Source organism: Etheostoma spectabile, chromosome 19 (assembly GCF_008692095.1).
Source record: "Etheostoma spectabile isolate EspeVRDwgs_2016 chromosome 19, UIUC_Espe_1.0, whole genome shotgun sequence".
In the NCBI taxonomy this organism is placed as follows: Eukaryota; Metazoa; Chordata; class Actinopteri; order Perciformes; family Percidae; genus Etheostoma; species Etheostoma spectabile.
This window is the reverse complement of record NC_045751.1, coordinates 1,730,279-1,752,765: the sequence shown is the minus strand read 5'-3', so window position 1 is coordinate 1,752,765 and position 22,487 is coordinate 1,730,279. Positions and strand designations below refer to the sequence as shown.

Here is a 22,487-nt window from a genome sequence, read left to right as displayed (position 1 = left end):
GCAGCTCAGTAGGGGACCCAAACTTCCCTTTCCCAGGCCACATCAACCAGCTCCGCTGGGGGATCCGAGGCGTTCCCAGGCCAGGTTGAGATATATCTCTCCACCACTAGTCCTGGGTCTTCCAGAGGCCTCCTCCTAGCTGGCGTGCCTGGAACACCTCCCTAGGGAGGCGCCAGAGGCATCCTTATCAGATCCCGAACCTCCTCACTGGCTCCTTTCAACGCGAAACAGCGGCTCTACTCCGAGCTCCTCTCGGATGACTGAGCTTCCACCCTATCTCGAGGAGACACAGCCACCCTCCTGAGGAAACCCATTTCGGCCGCTTGTACCCTCGATCTCGTTCTTTCAGTCATGACCCAGCCTTCCTGACCATAGGTGAGGGTAGGAAGAAAATTGTCCAGTAGATCGAAGCTTTGCCTTCTGGCTCAGCTCTCTTTTCGTCACACGGCGGCGATAACGGAATGTAATACCGCACCAGCTGCTCCGATTCTCCGACCAATCTCACTCCCATGATCCCCTCACTCGCGAACAAGACCCCAAGGTACTTAACTCCTTCACTTGAGGTAAGGACTCACTCCCTACCCGGAGAAAGCACTCCACGGTTTCCTGCTGAAACCATGGCCTCAGATTTAGAGGTGCTGATCTTCACCCAGCCGCTTCACACTCGGTGCGCAAACCGATCCAGTGAGTGCTGAAGGTCACAGACCGATGACGCCATCAGACCACATCATCCGCAAAAAGCAGTGATAGTCCTGAGCCCACCGAACTGCAACCCCTCCCCGCCCGACTACGCCTCGATATCCTGTGTCCTAATATATTACAAACAGGATTGGTGACAAGCGCAGCTTTGGCGGAGGCCAACCCTCACCTGGAACGAGTCCGACTTACTGCCGAGAACCCGGACACAGCTCTCGCTTTGGTCATACAGAGATTGGATGGCCCTGAGAAGGGACCCCCTGACCCATACTCCCGCAGCACCTCCCACAATTTCTCCGGGGGACCCGGTCATACGCCTTCTCCAGATCCACAAAACAAATGTAGACTGGTGGAGCATACTCCCAGGCCCCCTCCAAGATCCTTGCGAGAGTAAAGATCTGATCCGTTGTTCCACGCCAGGACGGAATCCGCATTTTCCTCTTCAATCTGAGGTTCGACTATCGGCCGACCCTCCTTTCCAGCACCTTGGAGTAACTTTACCAGGGAGGCTGAAAGTGTTATACCCCTGTAATTGGCACACACCGTCTGGTCTCTCTTTTTGAAGATCACCCCGGTCTGCCTCTCCTTAGGCACCGTCCCAGACTTCCACCCAAGTTGAAGAGGCGTGTCAACCAAGACATCCCCTCCACACACAGAGCTTTCAGCATTTCTGGACGGATCTCATCAATCCGGGCTGGCTTGCCACTGTGGAGTTGTTTGACTACCTCAGCGCCTCCACCAGGGAAATGACGACAATCCCCCATCCACCCTACCACAGAGGCGTGTCACTGAGTTTAGGAGTTCTCTAGTGCTCCTTCCAACGCTCTATACCTCTCCAGTTGAGGTCAACAACGTCCCATCCTTACTGTATACAGCTTGGAGGATTCCTCGTCTCCCCCTTTCGAGTGGGCAACGGTTTTCCAGAAGCACTTGGTGTGCCGACCGAAAGTCCTTCTCCATGTCTCTCTGGCTGCTTTCCTCTGTCACGGCAGAGGCTGCACCCTTCGGCCCGTCGTACCCTGCAACTGCCTCCGGAGTACTCTGGGATAACATATCGCGAAGGACTCCTTTTCAGTCGGACGGCTTCCCTGACCACCGGTGTCCACCAGGGTGTTTGTGGGTTACCGCCCCTTGAGGCACCTAAGAACCTCTAACCACAGCTCGCCACCGGCAGCAGGTCTGCCCCCGCGACCCGATACCGGATAAGCGGATGAAGATGGATGGATGGATGGATATATATATATATATATATATATATATATATATATACATCTAGTTTAGAAAGAAAGTGATGGTAGTGTCGATGAAGGGGGTACTTGAGTTCATAAGACAGCGTCTGACAAAAAAAGTTGGGAAGGTTGGGCTCATGCTTGGCCTGCCACCTCTTCTACAGTCACCATGACTGCCTGAGAATGTGCAAAGTAAAGGTAAACTTTAACATTTGACTAACCTGCCTATAAAAAGAGCAATAATCTGTTGCAATCTTGAAACTTTGCAAATATACATGATTTGAAAAGCACCTAAGGGTTGAAATCACTCGTAGAAACTGAGAAAAATGAAGTAGTTTCCACTGCAGTTGTCTTCATCAGCGCTCAAGAATTGCAGTGCACAGTTTACAATAAATATATTTAAGAACATAGCTCCCTCAGACTCTGGAGGCCAATAAGATACTATTTGTTTGAAATGCTATCATGTGATATAGTAGGGACCCAGGCCTAATAGGGTGCACTCACTTCATAATCCACTCACTATGTTTTAATTGACCTTGCTGACTTTAATTTAATTCTTAACTTAATAAAAGAGACAAATAAAGGCAGGCAGGTTGAGTTTGCAGGATACGAAAGATTGGATGTTAAAAGCAGAAAGTATATTGGCATAGTGCAATGCCTGGCATGAAGAAAACTATACCAGGAACACCATACACAAAATAAAATATTTTAAAGCGATCCGTGTTGTGCTTTATGATCGTTTATACTGTGGCTCCACCCTTTTTTATAGCATGTGAATCCCTCAAAGTGTTTATAAAACCTAAATTGTTTATTATCTCCATCCGTGTCGTTATCTCTCATTTTCTAATGCTTCAGCTACTGTACATTAGGTACCCACTGTTATTATGTAACTGGTGGTCACCATGGGAACAAGTCCCCACCAACCCCTCCCAACCCCCCTCCGCTGGATAGAGCGAATGACTATTCAAGACAACACATCATACAAAAAGCTTCATGGGATGGTACAGCAAGCAACAAATGGCCCTGAGCCAACTATTTCATGCTTGGACTAGAGAGCAGAGAGCACAAACACGCAAGGCAATTTGTGAAATAGTGCTATTTGGTTGTATTTATTTTGTGAAAGTCTTTTTTTTGTGAATCCATAGCTGAAATAGTTTGGAACAGAAACTGACAACTGGTTTTCTATAATGACTATAATATGTGTTGTTTGAATGGAGGCAATACAGTGTAATTGTCACAGATACACTATGCCAGGATGCTGAGTGAGTCTGTTGAGACACAACACAATGCTGCTGTGTGATAAATCTTATTTATGTTTATGAGATTGCTTGGTGAGAATCACATTAGGACATTATGTACACTCTGTGGAAACACTAACCTAGCTATAGCAAAAGCCCAAAACAAACCAAACACAAGCCACAAACACATTGCATTCTATAAGCAATGCTCCCACTGCCAGTAATCAAAAACTAAAACAATATTTTATTGAGGTCATGATTAGGACTAATAGACATTCCTCAACTTTCAATACTAACTAATATTGGAATTTGCCTTTTCATTCCAGGTGCCCAAAAAGAAAAGTGTTGAAAAACTATAATGGTAGAAAAGTTGCCTCATTTTCAGCTTCTCATCATCCCTAGTTAGTGGCCAAATGCTAATGCACTAATTAAAATGCAATGGGTAAGTGCATTAATCTCAATTATTTTAGCTTACACAACATGCTGAGTTATAGCACTAACCTTTCCACAAGTTTTAAGCCTCACTTCTAATGCTTCACAAATTGGATTCTGACACTGAAAGGATTCTCTGATCTGGATACACTGCAAATGTACTCATTCTCAAGTTTCATGGATTGAAAATCAAACAAAACAAGCAAAAAAAAGTACTTAATCACTGCATGCTAAATGCGTGCATTCACAACAGAAAATTACACCAGGATGAAAACAGTTCAAGAGACACTCTTCTCTTGCAGCTTACTATGTGCATCCTCACGTATCTCTTTTCTCAAGACACCATACTGACCTTTTTCCTATATTCTGAAATCTTAATGAACATTCTACAATTTCCTCAGTCTACTTTACAATCACACAAAACTTTCCACTTATTCTATACAAAACATATCCATTGACACTCATTATATCCTTTCTAAACAACATACTCATTGCCTCATCTGATGAACTGCAGGTCCACTTCAGTGTATTTACCAAACTACAAAGTTGTCAGTTAAAAGTAATTTTTTTCTCCATATATTGTTAGAGTAATCATCCCTTTTCACATATGATTATGGCATACACAGATTTTGGTCTAAAATCATTTATACTAGCTATTTAACAGCAAAGAAAAGCAGAAAGAGCAAAAAATATGATCATATCCAAACCAGGAGAATTCTATCAAACTTTTTAAATGTCCTCTTCATTATATATTAGCGCACTCTCCTCACTAACATTATTTTTGTTTGTGTATATCAATGAATTAGAAAAAGAAAATGCACTTGAATGTGTTGGGGAATCAGTGAAACTTGGAATTGGACTTATTAAACCCACAGGTCACAATGTATCCTATCGTCTCCAACTCCAAGTGTTGCTGGTGTACACAGACTTGTAAGTTTGTTTTCCTAAGGGACTCTTAATAAACTCAGAGGAGGACACCGAAGGCCCCAGGTCGGCCTGTGTAACTGACCTCTGAGGCTGCCACTGTCTGGGTAGGGATCTGTAAGCAGCATGACCGGCAGGGGCGGAGCCAGTGCTCCTAGTAAAGGACCCAAATGATGGCAGTGGAGGTCGACTCTGACTGCGGCTTTGGCTCTGGCTCCAAGTCTGGCTGCCTGTTTTCTGTGGGTCTTCGTAAGACACCCGGGCCTTCCACTCTGCTGGTGGCTCAGGCAGCATTTTGCGCTGGGCTGCCAAGCGGACATTTGTGGCAAGGCTTTGCTGGAGGTTCTGGAAAGCAAAGGCTTCATCCACCAGACCCAAGGGATGCCGGGAGGCGGCCTCCCAGGGCATGAGGGGTTTGCGGCCCTTCTCTAGCCAGGACGTCTGCCTTGCTGGGAGAGTTGTAGTGCCCCAAGCCAGAGGCTTGGGGGAGGAAGAAGCAGAAGCTGATTTCTGGCCCATGGATGGTACTCTGGCTGGTGGGGAAAGGGAGTAGCTCCTGCCAAGTGCCTGCAAAGAAAGATCCAGACATGTTTATTTTAGTGAGGGTTCATTTTTGTTTGGGTGACTGGTCCTCCAGCCAAATCAAATCAGCTTTGAAAACACTGGAAAAAAGAATAGCTCTTCAACAAATTTCTTTTAAATGCTGTTACACCCTAATATTGTATTTCATGTTAACTTTTGTTTTGTTTGATTCTTCTGTATAAATATGTAAGACTGTGTTAAGATCTGAAATAGACAGCAAAGAAAATTAACTGTTAAAGCTGCTAAAAGCTCTTGTAAACTTATTTTATTGTCCATTCCACAGTAAGCCTCCTCAACCCAGTGCTTTAGTATTTGTCCAAACAGAGTAGACTGCCCTCTTGTTTCTCAGAAATGGCTCATGAGAGTGCATGGGTTTCCCAGAATACGCCAGATCCAGCTTTGCTTTACGGCCACACTTTGAATGTATGACAATGAGACGGCGAAACCTCTAAATGTTCAACACTAACATCTTCATTAGGATGCCAAGACAGCTAAGGGTTATGCAGGGACAAAAAGCACCTCTGTACTGTTCATCGTCTCTGACAATACATTTTGTTAGCTGTGGCAGACATGCAGAAAAAGCAGTGCTGCCATCATCTGGTAAAAGATGTGTAAGATAGCAAGATATGGCAACAATGAAAAAACAGAATAGACGAGAGTGCCGTCATAAAAAGAAAAATGAAGCTAAATGAGTAAGGAGGGAACACATTATCTGCTGACTCAGGTATCTGATAGGCCTGTATGCCGTTGGCAGTGTTATCCTGGATTATCGCAGACACAAGAAGGGATGAATAGATTAGTAGGTGATCTACGGATATATTTTTATTCTATAACCATTTAGTGTATACGCCTTACATTGTCTAAAGGTAAAGGTGCTTTATTGTTACATACACATTGTCAGTGTCTATCACCATGCTGCTATTCTGACAACTTTAACATATACAGTATCTCAGAAATGGAGCTGATCAGGCTTTAAGAGTTGGTTTCCGTGCTATGCGTTCAGAAGCTTTTAATTTCAGAGAGATTTTGTCTGTTTATGTTTATTTATGATAAGGACATGGTGTGGTTTTCTTTGAGGTCCCGGGTCTATAAAAGAGTTAATATGTATAGGTATGTAGAAACTCTTTCCTGCCTTAGTCTGAATAAAACATAGATCCTACATATAAGTGGATACCAAAGTTTAGTTGTATCAGCATAGATTAAACATTGTAACTAAACCAATATTGTGTGGTCTCTGAACCTAGAGTGAATGTTAACTGTCTCTGTTATATTTCCATTTTATTGCATAAATAAATAAATGCATGTGTGACACAAATATTACAATGTAATTTTCTTCGGGGTGCACTAATAAACAAGTATGGCTGAGATAAAGATAAGAAAAGCATGCGCTTTAGTAACTGCAGAAATTTGGTAAACAAGGACACTATAAAATATTATAACTTCCACTTAACAAATATCTACCTTCTCTGAAAATGCATGACTCAACATGGATATATATTTCAGCAGGGGCCCACTCACTTGACCTCCAGAATTGTCCAATGAGGTTGTTCATTGAAGTCACCAGTCTAATGATACCCCTCATGAATGCCTCATCACTTAGTCATTTTGCAGGAATGTGCTTTTTAAGCATTCACCTCAACTGCTATAAAAGTAGATGATTTGGATAATGAGGTGTTTCTGGCTGATGTAACAAGCTCTTCATAGAGTATAAACTGTATTTGGTTTCATTGTTGAAGCTGATTTTTTAACCACTGCCTTTGCAAAAAAGCCTATAGTAGGTATAAGAGTTAGTCTAACGTGATGATACTTGAGTAAAAACTGATTCATGGCGGAATGTTTTGTCTGAACCAATATAGACTAACTCAATATTTATAGTAGAGGTAGAACAGTAGTGAAATTTAGCAAGATGAAAGGAAAAGGGCTCAAAATAGAAGAAACCCAAAAGCATGCTAAAAGGACAAAAGAAAGGAAAGCCAACCAAGGATGAAAGACATTTTAATGATACTGCAGTGAATGATACAGGAAGTGCACTATGAAGAGAAACACACAAAGAAAAAGAAATAAGAAAAAAACATTAAGAACAAAAGCAGCCCTGTTCCAAAATATATTTGTGAAAATTACTGGGCTGGTTATCCTTTCAATAATTCTTCTTTTGAATATCATTTATCATCTATTTATAAAATACAAAATACAAGAGAAGATGTATGGATGTATGTAATACTATATATTTCTCTGTTATCAGGGAAAATACAACTGGGGTCTGAGATACAGTTGCTTTCACTGGCTTGAGTTGAAATGTAAGCCTACTATCTCTGGACCCCAGCCCTCCCTTTCACGAAGCAGTTTAAATATAGTACCTAACATGATGCAACAGCTGGTAAAAAGTTTAAAATAAAACTAACCCACTTAAGAAGTTGCTGTGGAAAAGAGACTGGGGAGAACCACTGAAGAATAGATTGTTTACTAATGCAACATTTGATGTTGAAGAAAGTTAGGGCGAGTTGTTACTTTTTATAAGGAGTATTGCTATGTCCTCCAGCCTTGAAACCTACATGAAACTCCAGAGTTGTTACATACTCTCTGTACAGATTGTCGCATTGCAAATTTAGTCTTCTGGTTGGTAACCTTCTACCTCACTACTTTATTTTTACTATATTCCTTTACCTTATTATTTTATTGTATTTTAGTTGTTTTGTCTGTTAATAAGTTTGTTTGTCAACTCAAATTTGACACATTAAGCATTTCCTTCTTTTCAAAAATCAAATTCCTGTTGTCACTGTCTGCTACCATTCACTCATGATTTCTGTTTTCTCTCATTCCTTTCTTTCAATTCTTACTATCATGCTCCCCTACATTCTTATATTGCCAACACTTTAGATTACTTTACATACAATTACACATTATAGTGATTTTTTAAGTACCCATAGGCATAATTTTCTTCATGTACACGCTTCATAAACATGTAACATTAATTTCTGCTAAGATAAACTTCCCATCCCAATCTTATTCGTATGTTCTTAATTCTGTAGTACTAAACTTCACATTAGCTCTTAATACTTTGAAAACGAACAAGTGTATGGGAAGATATTCATTGCAAAAGAAAGTTTGTGTGCTCAAAATAGTCCACTTAGCAGTGGATGGCAAGAGGACCAACCCATTGACTCAAGCAGACACAAAAGATGTCATGATTCTACCAGAATCACTCTTTATCAACTGCTGTAGGTTTCCACACCTGAGCTGAGCTCTTTTTAGCTGTAAACTTAGGTTTAGGAGCAGCTACAGTGTTGCCACCAGATACAGATTCAGGCCTTGCAGCTACAGGAAAACAAGGAACAACATAGCTACTGGGAGGCTGTGGCTGGTAAGGTACTGAGGGAGCTGCCAGGTAGGGAGGGCTATTAGCTGGTGGGTAAGGGGCCTGCGGTGCCTGTTGGTAGGTAGGGTTTGGAGACTGAGGAGCTTGGGGATTATAAGCAGGTGGGAGAGGTTGCTGAAACTGTTGGTTATATGCCTGCTGGTATGGACCACCAGGGGGTTGTTGATATGGGTTGGGGTGAGGATAAATATTAGCTGGGTTTTGCTGGTAGTGGCCATCATGCATGATAGGCTGCATGGGCATTCCATAGGCTTGCTGGGGGTATTGGGGGCTGGGGACGTTATAGGGTCCAACTGGCTGAATGGGGGCCATTTGCTCATATGTAATTGTTTGGTTTTCAACAGGTGGGTTAGGAGGTGAAATGTCAGGCTTAGGTTCAGGGGGGTTGGCAGCCTCTGTTGCTGGGCCAAAGGTAAAAAGTGAGGAATTGAGTTGATAGGGTTGATGCTTCATAACATCTACAACACTGAGGGGTTTAGGAGCAGGTTTTTGTTTCTCTTTGGCTTTTGTCTTTGCTTTGGTTAAAGGGCTACTTGGAGGGGGCTGCTTTGTTGCTGCTGGGGGATAAGAAGGGGACTGAATAGGATTATATGCCCGTGAAGGAGGAGCACGTACGTTGGGTGTATATTTCCACTCATTTGGTAAGGAAGCAACTGGTGATGTTGACCGGCTTGCCTTGTTTGCTTGCACAGTCTCAGAGTCCACAACAAATTTCTCCATACGAGACTGCCTCTTGGCGAACATATCAGCTCCTTTCCCTCTGACAGCTGGCATCTCAAAAGCTGAACCTTGGGATGATGGGTTTAAGACCGTGGCCATTGGGTTGATAGGTGATGAAGCTCGTTGACCAATGGTAAAAGAGTGCATTCGCTGTGGTGGAGTCGGAGGGGTCCGGTTTTGTGGGGCATTTTGTGGCGAATGCCAAGGTTTTGGAGAGGGACGAGTGTTCACCATTGACGTGGAAACATTCACAGGGGTTGGTTTTGACTGTGGTACCCAGGCATCCACAGGTGTCTGAGGTTGTGCCTGAGGTGGAGGCCATGCATTCATTGGTGGCTGTGGTGGAGTCTTTGAAGTAGACTGTTGCCAGTTTGGCTGTGGTGTGGGCTGGGGAGGAACTGGTTGAGCCCAAGGTGGTTGCTGTTGGGCCTGGTTTTGCTCTTGGGCCCAAGAATTTATTGGTGTCTGACCATGTTCTGAAGGGTGCTGGGCCCACGATGGTTGGGACTGAGCCTGGGCAGGTACTGGTGGCCATGGGTTTAAAATTGCTTGAGGCGGCGCTGGGGGTTGTGCTTGGGCTGCTTGGATCCAAGGTGGCTGAACTTGAGTTTGTGATGGAGGCCATGCATTATTTGAGGGTTGCTGTTGAGGCTGAACTGAGACCCAAGATGTTTGAGGCTGACCTGGTGCCTGGGCCTGTGGCCATGCTTGTTGTGGAGCCTGATGCTGTGGTTGCTGAACCCATGGTGGCTGTGGCTGGGATTCTGGCTGGACCTGTTGAGCCCAAGGAGGTTGCACTTGGGATTTTTGCAAGGGTTGCACCCATGGTGGTTGATGCTGATGTTCTGTTTGTGATGGCTGTGCCCAAGGTGCCTGGGGCTGCTGCTGCATTGGTTCTTGAAGTTGACCCCAAGTTGGTTGCATTTGCTGCAGATTTGGCTGCTCATGAGAATGTGTCCAGGGTGGCTGGGCCTGTGGATGAGACTTGGGTTGCTCTTGACGCATGTTCCATGATGGCTGAGCATGTGTCTGGGCTTGTGCTTGCTCTTGATGCTGACTCCAGGATGGCTGAATTTGAGGGGTCCAATTATTTGTGGGGGTTTGAGGCAGTGCTTGGGTCTGAGTAGGATGACGCGTCACCCAAGGTGGCTGTGGTGGGGACTGACTTTGAGGTGGTTCCTGGGGCTGCACTTGAGCTGGATGCCAAGAATTGTTAGATGCCTGTTGTTGTGGTTGTGTTTGTGCTTGAGCCCAGCTAGTCACCGGAGCAGGCTCAGGTTGCAGGATAGAATTCATATGACCATTTTCCTGAGCTGTCACTTGCAGAAGCTGTTGTTGAGATTCAGGCTCCGGGAGAGTACATGGGCACTGTTCCTCTGTGGTGGCGCTGGCAAGAGCTTTCTGGGGGGCAGGAGGGGGAGAGGGCTCAGAGGCAGGTGCAGGGTTTGGCTCTAGTTCTGGAGCAAGTGTAGTCTCTGTGGTGGGGGCTACAGCAGGTGTGGATACACTATTTTCAGCTTGTTGAGGCATGTCCTGGTTGCTCACTTCTATCGGTGGGAACCATGGAGGAGAGTTGGGGTTGATCACAGGCTTTGGAGCCACCGGTGGAGGATTCTTTTGTTTATTTCGTTGAGACTGCAGGAAATTACAAGCCTCAGCCCCAAGACTAAGGTAGTCTTCCTCAGGCCCTGACTCAAAACCCAACTTCTTGTCATTTCTGTTGAGGAGGTTTAGTAGTGCTGGGTTTGGTGATACTTTTGGTGCTTCCTTAAAAGTGAACATTGGCTTGCCAGCATTTCGTCTTCTGCAGTCTGACAAAAGCCCAGTTCGACTTGCAGGAGTAGAAATGCGTTCATCCCGGGAAGCTATCTGCTCTCCTTGGCCCACAGAATCTTGATTGACCCCACTCATTGCGGGAGAGTAAGGGGAAGTCGCCATGTTTTCTACTGAGAAAGGCTGTGCAGTACGATTGTTGAGAGAACCCTGCATTTCATGTTGGACTGTTCCATTGATGTTTGCAGAATAGTGCTGCATTTGCTGTTGCTCTTGATGATATTCTTGCTGCTTCTGATACATTTGCTGTTGTTGATAAAGCTGTTGTTCATACTGCTGTTGTTGCTGATATTGTTGTTGTTGTTGTTGTTGGTAGTTCTGTTGTTGCTCATAGTACTGCTGTTCCTGATATTGCTGGTACTGTTGTTGGTGTTGGCTTTGTTGGTGTACATTTACATCCATGTAAGCATGGCCTTCTGTTCTGGACTGCATATAGGAGTGCTCTTCTATCTTCTTATCAGCAATCTGCACTCCTTCCACGGCGATCCCCTGGCGCCTAAGCTCCTCATGTTCAGCAGCAATCTCATCCATCCGCTGACGCCGTTGGGCAAACATTACGGCACCCTTGCCCTTGGTGTCAGGCAAACATTCCATCTCTGCTTGGTTGTTCAGGTTCCTTTCAATTTCAAGGAGACCCTTGTCCCAGTTGATAGTTAGCACACCTTTGCTACTATGGGCATTAGTGAGGAAATGCTTGTCTATTTCAGAAGCGTTTGGAGCCACAAGGGTAAATTCAACAGTGTGAGTTTCTTGTTTGTTGTCTTCGTTTTCCTCGTATTCTTCGTCGCTGTATTCTGGTTCGTCTTCTCCTGTACCGTAGCTCACAAGTGTGTATTTCTTGGCCCTCTGCCGATGCTTCTTGAACATCAACACCCCCTTGTTGTTTGGGTTGGACCGAGCAGCCGTGAGAAGGAGAGCAATACGTTTACATTTGGATTTGGCCTCCTTCACCTGCTTTTCAGATAGACTCTCGCTGCGCCTGAGCCCTGTATAGAGAAGGATAAAAAGAGAGCTCAATGTTTAGAATAAAGGATACTAAAATAAAAGCTTGTCTTGGATGGATTCTCACCTGACATTATATGCGTAAATAAATAAAATACAGTAGAGTTAAGATTAACACAAAACATTTAATATGTTTGGTGGATGTTTTGGCTGAAGAAAAAAAACTAAATTTCTTGAAAAAGCTGGCTTTTCTATGTCTCCCTAGAAAGTTTTTTCTTTTCTTTCTTTTTTTAAAAAACTTTTCAGCTCTTTGATCACAAGGGCATCTTCAAGTCAGTCCTTGCACACTGTATCTGCATTGATCATGTAATAATAGTAACAGTTTTATTTTATCAAATAAAAGCCATTTAGGTTTATTACTCATCTGAAGACTAACAATAGATCTTGCACAAATGACATTGTGACAGATAAAAAAATATTTTTGAATTAAAGTTAGAAGTCACAAAGCAATTAATTTAAGTGTGCAAAATACCAAAATAAATCCAATGTTCTCATTAAAAGCAGAATACCAACAGACTAGTAATCCATTAATACTGTATGACTGTGGTTGAATCAATTCGAACACACAACATAGATGTTGTAAACTAAGCTATTAACGGATTCCTTTGCATTATTAGGACACACATAATATTCAGCCACCTATGGCTATCTGCCTTTCCTCATTTGCTCATTCAGTTCAACATAAAACATCAACCCATAAAGCAGTAATAAAATCTTCTGACCCGTGTCTAATATCCTCATTTGTTCACAGACAATGAACTAATCAAATTAGTTGTTCTTCCCCATATAGTAGCCTGCATGCATATCTTTACCACTCCTTTTCTGGAACTTCACAAGCTGTCCACTTAAAACCTTCTGTTCTTCTTAAATCTGTCACATTTGCTGACACTTCTTCTGTCCAATCTGATAACAGATATCACACAACAAAGCCATTTTCAAACCATCCAACATTGCAAGGTTGTAATAAAATAATACGTAGGCTTCCTTTTTCATATTCCTGCAAGACTAACCTTAAGGTGGTGGAGACAGCGGGAGTGAGCAACGGACTCCCTTTTTTAGCTCAGTTAAAGCCTCCAGTTTGAAAGGATCAGGTAACGGGCTAGGGGAGCACATGCTGGTGTCTGTCAAAAGGCCACTTATGCAGGCATCATCAGCGTGCTTGTGTTATATTTATGTCTTCTACACAGCTCAGAGCAGTGTAGAAGAGTGTCCATATTCATCATCAAGCCTCTTCAAATGGATCGTTTAAGATGTTTCATAAAGTGTAATAGCTTCTTACGTGTGATCAATAAACATGTTTATTTCCCGTTTGATTCTTTATACCTAGCTTCTGTTGACTGTCATCATCCTATTTGCACTGTGCATCCATACAATCACTTTGATTTTGTTGTAATTTAGGTAAGACCCAGAAGAATGTGCTTCCATTCAGAGGAATTAGCACCCTTCTTAAACTGCAGTGAGAGACACACTATTTGGAGGAGCACACACACTGGACATTGTGCTTTGGAATGCACATATGTTATGGAGAAATGCAATTTACTCATCAACATGCTGACACACTCTTAAAGAATAGAATACATCTTTAAGACACACAAGCACACACGCACGCACGCACTCACACACACACACACACACAATTACATAATTACACAAACACACACACACACACACACACATGCGAACGCACACGCACACATACAACCACAAATAGTGCACACCCGGATAAAACTCCCTGGTAAAAATGGAAATAGTACATAGGTACTTACTGGCGTGCCTTGCCCGATGCTTGTTGGGTTTGTCTGGATCACCCTCAGAATCAGAGTCCTGCTCTTCTGCTGGTGTCACCTCTTCTGAGGGAGCTCTGAATGAGACAGCGGAAGACCCAGACACCCTCTCGCAGTGCCCTTCTTCTTCCCCTTCACTTTGGGATCCAACACTTCCACTGACCCTGGGGCCACCCACACTCAAAATGCCCCTCCCTGCTCCTGATGCTGCTGGCTGCTGCAAAATGACCTCCACATGCCCCAGCATTAAAGGAGAGCTGAGCACCACTCCACGCTGGCCGAGCGGCTCTCTGACAGAACATGGTACGTAGTGTGATGCGGTAGTGGTGTGGATTGTCTCAATAGCCTCTTTGTTTGAGAGTTCTCCTTCGATCCCATGAGCACTCCCAAGAGAGGTGCAGCCCACATCGTCCAAGGTTTGCTCGGACAGGGATACCTGGAGCTCGACCATGTCCCCAGGGGAGAAGCAACAACGTGCTTCTTTATCATTTTCCTTAAAAACAGGCTCCCTGCCTCTCCGATCACCATGTGAGGGAACACATAGCTGGGTGTGAAGCAGCTGGGGTCCCTTGGGGAACTCTTTGTTGCTGTCCAACTCCCCATAAGAGGCCTCGTCCTGGGACTCAGATATGTAGAGTTTCCTTGGGCTTTGGGACTTCTGTTTTTGGGAGAAGATATGGATGGTGGTGCTCTCTAAAGCCTCACCAGAGGAGTCCCTCTCACCACAGTATGTTTCTTCTGATTCATAGTCTTCTTTGGGGGTAGTGCAGTATCTTTCAGAGGAAAGGGGAGAACAGGAATAAGTAAGTGGTGAACCTTTTCTTAGTTCAGTAACCATTGTTGTTCATTAATATCAATGACAGATAATGTCACCTCTTATAATATAAGTTCTTTAAACATGGCATTGAGCTTTTGGACTTGTGCATTTAAAGATAATTGACTATTAGGTAAATACTAAATATCTTTGCTGTTTGTTTTTTACTTTTCCTTCCATAAAAAGACAGATGTGATGTCCACATGTTTACAATTCCATTTGAATAAGAAATACATCTTCACATTAAATTGTTAAGGAAGTAAATCTTGTCTCCCATTGCTAAAGTTGTCAAAGTAATCAAGCAGATTTTATCTTCATGCAGCAAGCTTAATGAAAGGGTCAGGTCACTCAAAAGGAAGGTAATCACATTTCAACATCGCTCTGCCTAATTTCCACTTTCAAGGTCAGCAAGGACTAGCATAACAGAATGTCATTACCTCTGACTACAATTATTAAAATTAAGTTGATTAGAAATCAGCGAGTGCTCATTGTCTCCAAATGGGAAATGGGAAAGAGTGACATATCATAATAATACATTTTGACATCTACAAGCTGAAGTCATCTGCTTCAGTCTACAGAGACAAGACTCTGAAGTCATGTAGTCATAGAAACAATCCTAATGCAAATCCTGACCCTTATCTATAGTCTTCCTATAGCCAGAAAAAAATACTTGAACTAGATAAAACTTTAACTGTATATCACTCTGCCGTTTAAATGTGGGCACATAAGGGCATCAATATTTAAGAACATGTCACTTTGATAAACACACTGGCAATAGCCACTGAGTAATGGCTGAGCAGCTGCATGTCAAGCACACACACAAATCTGTAACACCTTGGCCAAGCTAGTTGGAAGGTCCGCATGACTGGCACACATTAACTCGTCAATTCCCACAGACATAAATGCACATATACACACAGACAGTCAGTGGTTCACTGAGCAATGCAAAAGGGCACAGGTCATAAAACAACATACCATCTAAATGCTAATACAGTGCTGCAATAAACATGTTGCATGGCTGTTGTGAACATCAAGGACCTACAGTGCTGCATGGCTCCGTTGTCGTGACACACAGATCCAGTTGTGTTTCTGAATGTACCACTTTGCTGTCATTAATTTAACGGCTGTTATGTGGCCCTACCTTTTGACAAGCAGCTGCAGACAGTCGATCGATGTGTCAATGAGTGCAAAGGCTCGTGAAAGGGTGAGATATGCACATGGCTCTCCGTTGAGTGACACCACCTCGTCACCTTCTCGCACTCCAGCTAGGAAGGCACGACCACCTTGTTCTACCTGTGGAAGACCTTAGTTAGGGGACAAAAAACTAGAAAAACAGACATTTCACATACCAGGTCAGTGCCCGTTATCAGCTTAGGTAAACTTCACTAACAGCATCAGAACATCCCCATTAGGTACCAGTAACCTCAGCTGACAGTGCCCCCCCAAAACACAAATGTACTCCTTCAGAACTTGACCAGCTGTGCAGAGAGGATGCCCCAAGTGTGAGTGGCTACTAAGCTCATAATACATAATGCAGCTGCATAGTATTGCTGTGGCCAGCTCTTCGCAGATCCATTTAAAGGGCACCTCTTGATACAGTTAAACTAATGACTGATTGTTTAATTTCCTTGCAATTGGTTTATGAGGCCTATAAAATGATTCATTAATATGGAGGTGTTCATAATAAGGACAAATACTCCATATATTTTGCACAAAAGGCCACTTATACAGCCAGAGTGGTAAATCATTACTTCAGTACCATGCAATAAAGGATATACTCTTAGCAATTATGTTAAGGTACTTTGCAAATGCATTGCAGGATGATTTTCATATGTTACAGTCATAAATGTAAAGTGTAAAAAAATGTAGAATGTTGAATACATGAGGATAACACACCAAACACACAATTATCTCAGTGTACATGTATCCAATTCGAGATACTTGCAGTTAAACCCTCTTGTCACTAGATGGTGATGCACGCACACACATCTTTTACCGCTGGAAGAGAATCCCTGTGTCAACATTTACACGATAAGCATGGGGAAAGACTTTAGTGTAAGTCCAAAAACACAAAATTATTTTGTGCACCAAATGTAGAGCATAGATTTACCAGATATGCCAGAACCAGAACCATATTAAAACCAATCTCAATAAAACAGTTCATCATCTGTCTGGCATACCTTTGTTTGCTTGATGACTTTTGTTTCATTATTTGTATTTCAAAGGCAGATGCAAAAACAGTTTGTATATGGTATATGGTAGTGCTCCTTGTGTATATATATATTATATATTTATATACAGTACATACAAGGAGCACTACCTTACCTGCCCATGCTTTGCTTTCTATAACCTTAAACACATAAGTCTGAGGCAATAAAATAAGCCTACTTTGTTAAACATACAAAAAATATTTATGAATGACTTTATAGAGCTGGTAACTTTCAGATAAAACCCCCTCTGACTCCATCCCTGAGTTTTTAAGAGTAAACCATGTGCAAGCAGGCCCTATAAGGTAGCCGGTGTGCCTGTGCATGGGACACCTCATTACAGGGAGGATGGTTTTTCTGGAAGAAGGCCACAGCAACCACTCGTGCTCCAAAAAAGGAGGGGAAACATTTGTTGTTGTCTCTCCTCGCAACACAAAGAGCAGTCAGGCAATGTTCAAAAGAGGCAGATACACCTAGTGTCTCACATGTTGTTGGCCAGGTTTTTCCAAATAAAGTGCTTTCCAAAAATACCATTGCCCTGATCAGCAGAATTTACTACTGACATCATGTGGGGCCACAATTACGCATTATACGTCTGTGTGATTCTAGGTTGCCCATTTTCAAATTATCTATTTAATAGGCTTCAACACAAGAGAAAATCACAGGAAATACAGGACTGCATAATGTGTCCACATAGCTCTTGGCAGTTCCTGCCCTTCACAGCTTAAAACAATTATGTTTTTACATTTGAGGAAAATATTTTCCAGCTGCTTTACAGGTAGCACTCACAACATGTGGGGGATAGTTACATTTAATGTCTTTTTTACCTGTCTGTTCTTCTAACAGGAGAGGTGTAGAAGCAGTTTGTGGACTGGAGAGTTTAGTTTATTGCACTAATTTATCAGGGGTGAGGTACACAAAACCTTATTCTCATAAGTGGTATATTATGCCAGATGTAGTTACTTCCCCTGCCAACAATTTCCCACTTATTGCAAACACATTGCATTGTATTTTGCTGAATGATATTGTTGATATTGATAGTGCTAATGCAAGAGTTCCAGTTCTCTTTATTTATTCTTTGCAAAAATTTGAGACAAGACAGCTTATACATAGATATGTCAACGATATTGATAATAAATTATCAATAATATTACAAGTAATGATTCATTAATAACTAAAAAACACACAGATGTTTACATTGATAAACTTACCAGGGGATCAAAGTAAATGTATAGGTAAATTCTGCAACATTAACTTCTGTCATTGTCAAGAGAAAACAGTGTTTTTCAGATAAACTCAGGGAGTGTTCCTACATGGCTATAAATATATCACAAAAATCCTTTTGGTTTAGTTGGAAGATGCTTTATCATAAAACTAAAAAAAACAAAGCTGATGGTCAGTCACATGTAAGTCCAGCTGAGCTTCTCTTTGGCTGCCATTGGCAAAGAGCATTCAGAGCCAGAAACACTGCAACTCACAACTATATCATCCAAATATAAAGCAGTTGGAGGATTGGTCTTAATTTGTTTAGATTATGTGAAATAGGAAAGGGGAAAAACAACAACAGTCATAATCTAAGATCACTGATTTCTCCCAAGACTATAGGATGTGGATGTTTTGCTGAAAAACACAATGCCCAAAAACTCCAGTAAAGTAAAGAGTAGTGAAGCACTTTGTTTACTCTGGAAAAACAGCACTGAATGAATGAAACAATGGCATTTCGCTGATTACTTGGCAACCTAATAAGATTCCTACGGTGCACTATTAGGACTGACAAATCAGTAAACAAGAGCCCCCTTTGCTCTGTACAGGGCAAGATAACCCACGCAGAGGAAGAGGACTTTTATTACAAGTTATAAAAATCTAATGAAATGGAACAGGGATGACATTGTGAATAGTTCCCATTAGTTTAGATTCTGACACGTCTCAAACTTGCATTAAGATTATATTTGCTTTGTCATTCAGTGTTCCATAACTTATCTGATGGATGTTGACATTCCACATACCAAGATGGCATACCTTAGTAATTAGGAGGCCAAAATGTCCTGTTCAGGTTGGTAGGATTTAAGCATTATTTGGGGGGAAATTCTGTTACATATTTAATCTAAGTTTTCACTTTTACTTCACTACGGCATTCAAAACAAGCATTACAATGTTACCATAGATCAGATGGAAATTGTTCCATGTTTTTCTCAAGTGTGTTGGTGTATTTGTGGGTCACAACTTGTAAAATCTTGTATTATGCAGTTTCTGTAGCTTTAAAAAATAAAGTGACCTCATCCATTTTGTACTCAGACCAGGACTCCAAAGACGAAGAAAAATACTGCCTCCCTTATATGGAAAGAAACTTTTAAGAGTGGATACCCCGTGCCCTTCCAATGTACTGCCTGTCAGTACTCTGAACAATCACTTTCTCCCAGGAAACAAAACACAGTTTTCACTACATTCAACAGAAGCTCTGAAAAACACCCATTTTATCAGACACAGAGGAGCCTAAAAGGGTACTTGTCATGATCTTGGTATGTTTGCTTTTTTGACTTTTAACTAACAGACTTGGCTCTCTGTCCTTCCCACTAGAGAAGTTTGGAGGTATAATTAGATTTATGCCTTCCAGATGAGGTGGACTAAATCCCCCAGATGCCCTACACTAAGACATAAGCATCATGTAGCTATTTCACTTTAATAAGCCAACACTTAAATGCAATGTATTTAAACAACTTTTTGAAGCTAGAGTATCTAAACACCCCTTTAACTGTAAAATAAGACAAGTTTTCAAGAGAAGATGAAACATTAGAAGTAGGGGGCATTCCCCAATATGGGGAATAAGACAGCGACTTCCATTGCTTTTTTGAGAACTCAACCTCACCGTTGCTGGTAATTTTGTGTGTACAAATTCTAGTGGAGTTTGTGTGACGATTTTGATTGTATCTTGAAGTTGTCCGCAGCCTGCGGATTTTGTCTTTATGTCCTTTTGTTTCTATATTTCAATACGTTTTATCATATAACAATGACCATTTATTAAATGCTGTGAGTCTGATAAAAGCCACTCACTAAATGCCAGCAACAATGATAATAATGTCTTTTTCAGTCACTTAAAATCAACTAACCAGATGTTTATGAGCCATTTTGAAGCTTCAGTTGAAGCGTATTCACTCAATTAGAAGGTACTATTTCATGCCAGCAAATGTGGAAATACTACATGTATTCATAAGATATATCACAAAAAGTCACAAAAGAACATCAGAATTGTGGCTTTGATTGTTTAAAATGTGTTAAGCATCTGTTATTAGAATGAGCTGTTGATTCTTCCAGTGTGCTCTCTCCTGACGGAGCTTTGATGTTACAGGAATGCAGCTTAAGAAAAACATTTACATGTTCACTGCATCGACGACAAGTCCATGAGGGACCAGTGCAGCTTAAACACTTGTTGCTGTTATACCATATATAGAGTCTCAGCAGCTCTCCAAAGTAAAAACACCTGGCTTTTCCTCTACCGTCCATTTGCATCAAAGCAAAATATCTGAAAGAAATCTTGAATCAGCTGTCTGTTTTTCTGCATTACTTTGACATTTTTGTTTGTGACATTTTAATTGATCTGACATTTTTATTAGAGCAAGGTCCAATAAAACTTCTGAATGTAACCCTATCTATTTGGAGTTTAATTGATGATCCACACTCATACAATAAATTATGCATAGAATAAATATAACATGGAAGATACTATTGTCTAGAAAAAACCTTCAGTATATGAAATGAATGAATATACTTAGGCATATAGGAATTAACAGTGTTTCATGAGGAGCGAAATGTGTGATCATGTCATCCCAGATGACGAGTTACAGAACTGAATTGTATGTTAAAGTTATAAACAGTTGCACATTGCAAGAAATAAGCTGTGACAGATGGTTAAACATATGAAGCACTGACATGCAAATAATAGCCTAATGCCATCAACAATAGCATCCATCTACTGCCTTAAAATGCCATGGCATGTCCTTAGAATATGTAATGGAATGTCTGGATCAAAAGTGGCATCATCAGAGGGAGGATGACATTCTCTGCTGTTACCTATATCATTTATCATCACACTATCAGGCTAACCAAACACCATGAGGCCAATTTAGTTATAGAATAACCTACAATTTGCCTAACCTCCTATCTTACAACTAGGCCAATTTGAATGTTTTTTTTAAAGTGACATCTGCTTAGTTTTAGCTGACTTTTTTTGTTTGTTTGCATTGGCATAACGCACATATTCTCCACTTTTCAGGTCGGCTATTCATCTGAATAATGCTTTGTTTTCATGCTGAACTCTGTGTGAGTGATAACAGATCACACTGCCCTAGGCTTCACACTCTCTCTTGGCCTTGACCATATAAGGGTCCCGAGGAGTCTTGCACCAAAACACAGCCAACGCACACAAAAATGCAGCGAAAGAATTCTCTCCCACCAGGGTTTCAACTTTTTTTTTCACACTGAACTCAACACAACTCAATTAAAACAGATTCCATATATGTAGTTGTTATCCAAACAAGGGGATTTAGAGGATCCTCCCTATACATTTTGTTCATCTTTGCAATAGGGACCCAAGGATCCCAGACTTTTCAACTGCTATCTCAATTAACTATTTTAATGTTTACAATGTATTGAACACCTTACAGACAGACAAATAAATAGGTAAATGTAAATACCTGGGAAACTAAGAAAGGTCTGTAGGTGTCCCCCTCCCCCTCTCTTAGGGTGAATCCCCAGGGTGCCCCACCACGCAGCGTAGCGCAGATGTAATCCCCGGTGCCCATGCTGCGCACAGATCCTTAGCCAAACCTCCACAGCGCGATCATTGAGCTGTCAACCGGACCAGCAGCACTTTACAACAACCACCTCCACCACACCGCTGTATAATCCCCATCACCCCCTGAGTCCAGCCCGCTCAAGAAACGTCATGGCGCACGGACCCGCCTGCAGGCGCTGCGTGCAACTGGTGGTTTATCAGGATGAGCTCTGGATTTGAATTTGGCGTCCTAAAAAAACTGCTACGTGATACTAAAAGAACTAAATGTCATCCAACGTCTGCGGAAAATAGCTATACATTTTGATAAAAATATTTCAAATGATATCACAGACAGACATAGTGTTCAATTCCCTCTTACACCAACGTAAAACTTTATATATTGTATTATTCTTCAGCCCAATTGGGCAATATCCCATCCTATTTTCGGGCTCTTGCACCAAAAAATGGTTTATTATCTCCATTATCTAAGTGTTTTACCTGTAGGCCTATAATTCTGCCTCGTTAGTTTCTGTAGTGCCTTTACCTCATCAGGGCCGTACGATTTAAGAAATCTGGGGTCTTGACCATGCAACCACCCCCTAAGATAATTTCTTTAACTCTTCATATCTTGTATTTCCTTGCACTATGGGCTGATCTAATCAAAGACTGCCACAAATATGAGTGTAGCCTATCATAGACTTAAAAAAACAACACTGTATTTTTTGTGTTAATAGAATGTAAATTACTCCACAATTTGTGACAGACATAAAACACGTTACACCATTATATGATGTTCTATCGTAATTGTTCTTATTTTATTTACTACTTTTGCAGTGTTCACTGTTATTCACGAAATCATCACCGTGTCAAATCCCTTGC

General features: G+C 41.9%; 1 protein-coding gene across 3 annotated transcripts; it reads right to left on the bottom strand.

The window, feature by feature from the left end:
• Positions 1-3,218: 3,218 nt before the first annotated feature.
• Positions 3,219-21,762, bottom strand: synpo2a (synaptopodin 2a). 3 transcript variants are annotated; one of them, XM_032544300.1, is made up of 5 exons: positions 21,529-21,762; positions 15,772-15,923; positions 13,799-14,589; positions 9,153-12,016; positions 3,219-5,086 (listed from the first exon to the last, which is right to left on the bottom strand). In XM_032544300.1, the coding sequence occupies exons 1-5, from the start codon at positions 21,634-21,636 to the stop codon at positions 4,484-4,486; spliced, it is 4,518 nt and encodes a 1,505-aa protein (XP_032400191.1). In that variant the 5' UTR covers positions 21,637-21,762; the 3' UTR covers positions 3,219-4,483. The 3 variants fall into 3 exon arrangements, with proteins under 3 accessions (XP_032400191.1, XP_032400190.1, XP_032400189.1); XM_032544299.1 differs by having other exon boundaries at positions 9,093-12,016; positions 21,529-21,761; XM_032544298.1 differs by lacking the exon at positions 3,219-5,086 and having other exon boundaries at positions 7,080-12,016; positions 21,529-21,761.
• Positions 21,763-22,487: the final 725 nt, after the last annotated feature.

Excerpts from the sequence above, each read along its gene's own strand:
- synpo2a (XM_032544298.1), bottom strand. The coding sequence starts at position 21,636 with ATGGGCACCGGGGATTACATCTGCGCTACGCTGCGTGGTGGGGCACCC. Across the intron at positions 14,590-15,771 it reads CTGCAGCTGCTTGTCAAAAG|ATACTGCACTACCCCCAAAG; the intron begins GTAGGGCCACAT and ends TTCCTCTGAAAG. Across the intron at positions 12,017-13,798 it reads GCATCGGGCAAGGCACGCCA|GGCTCAGGCGCAGCGAGAGT; the intron begins GTAAGTACCTAT and ends TTCTCTATACAG.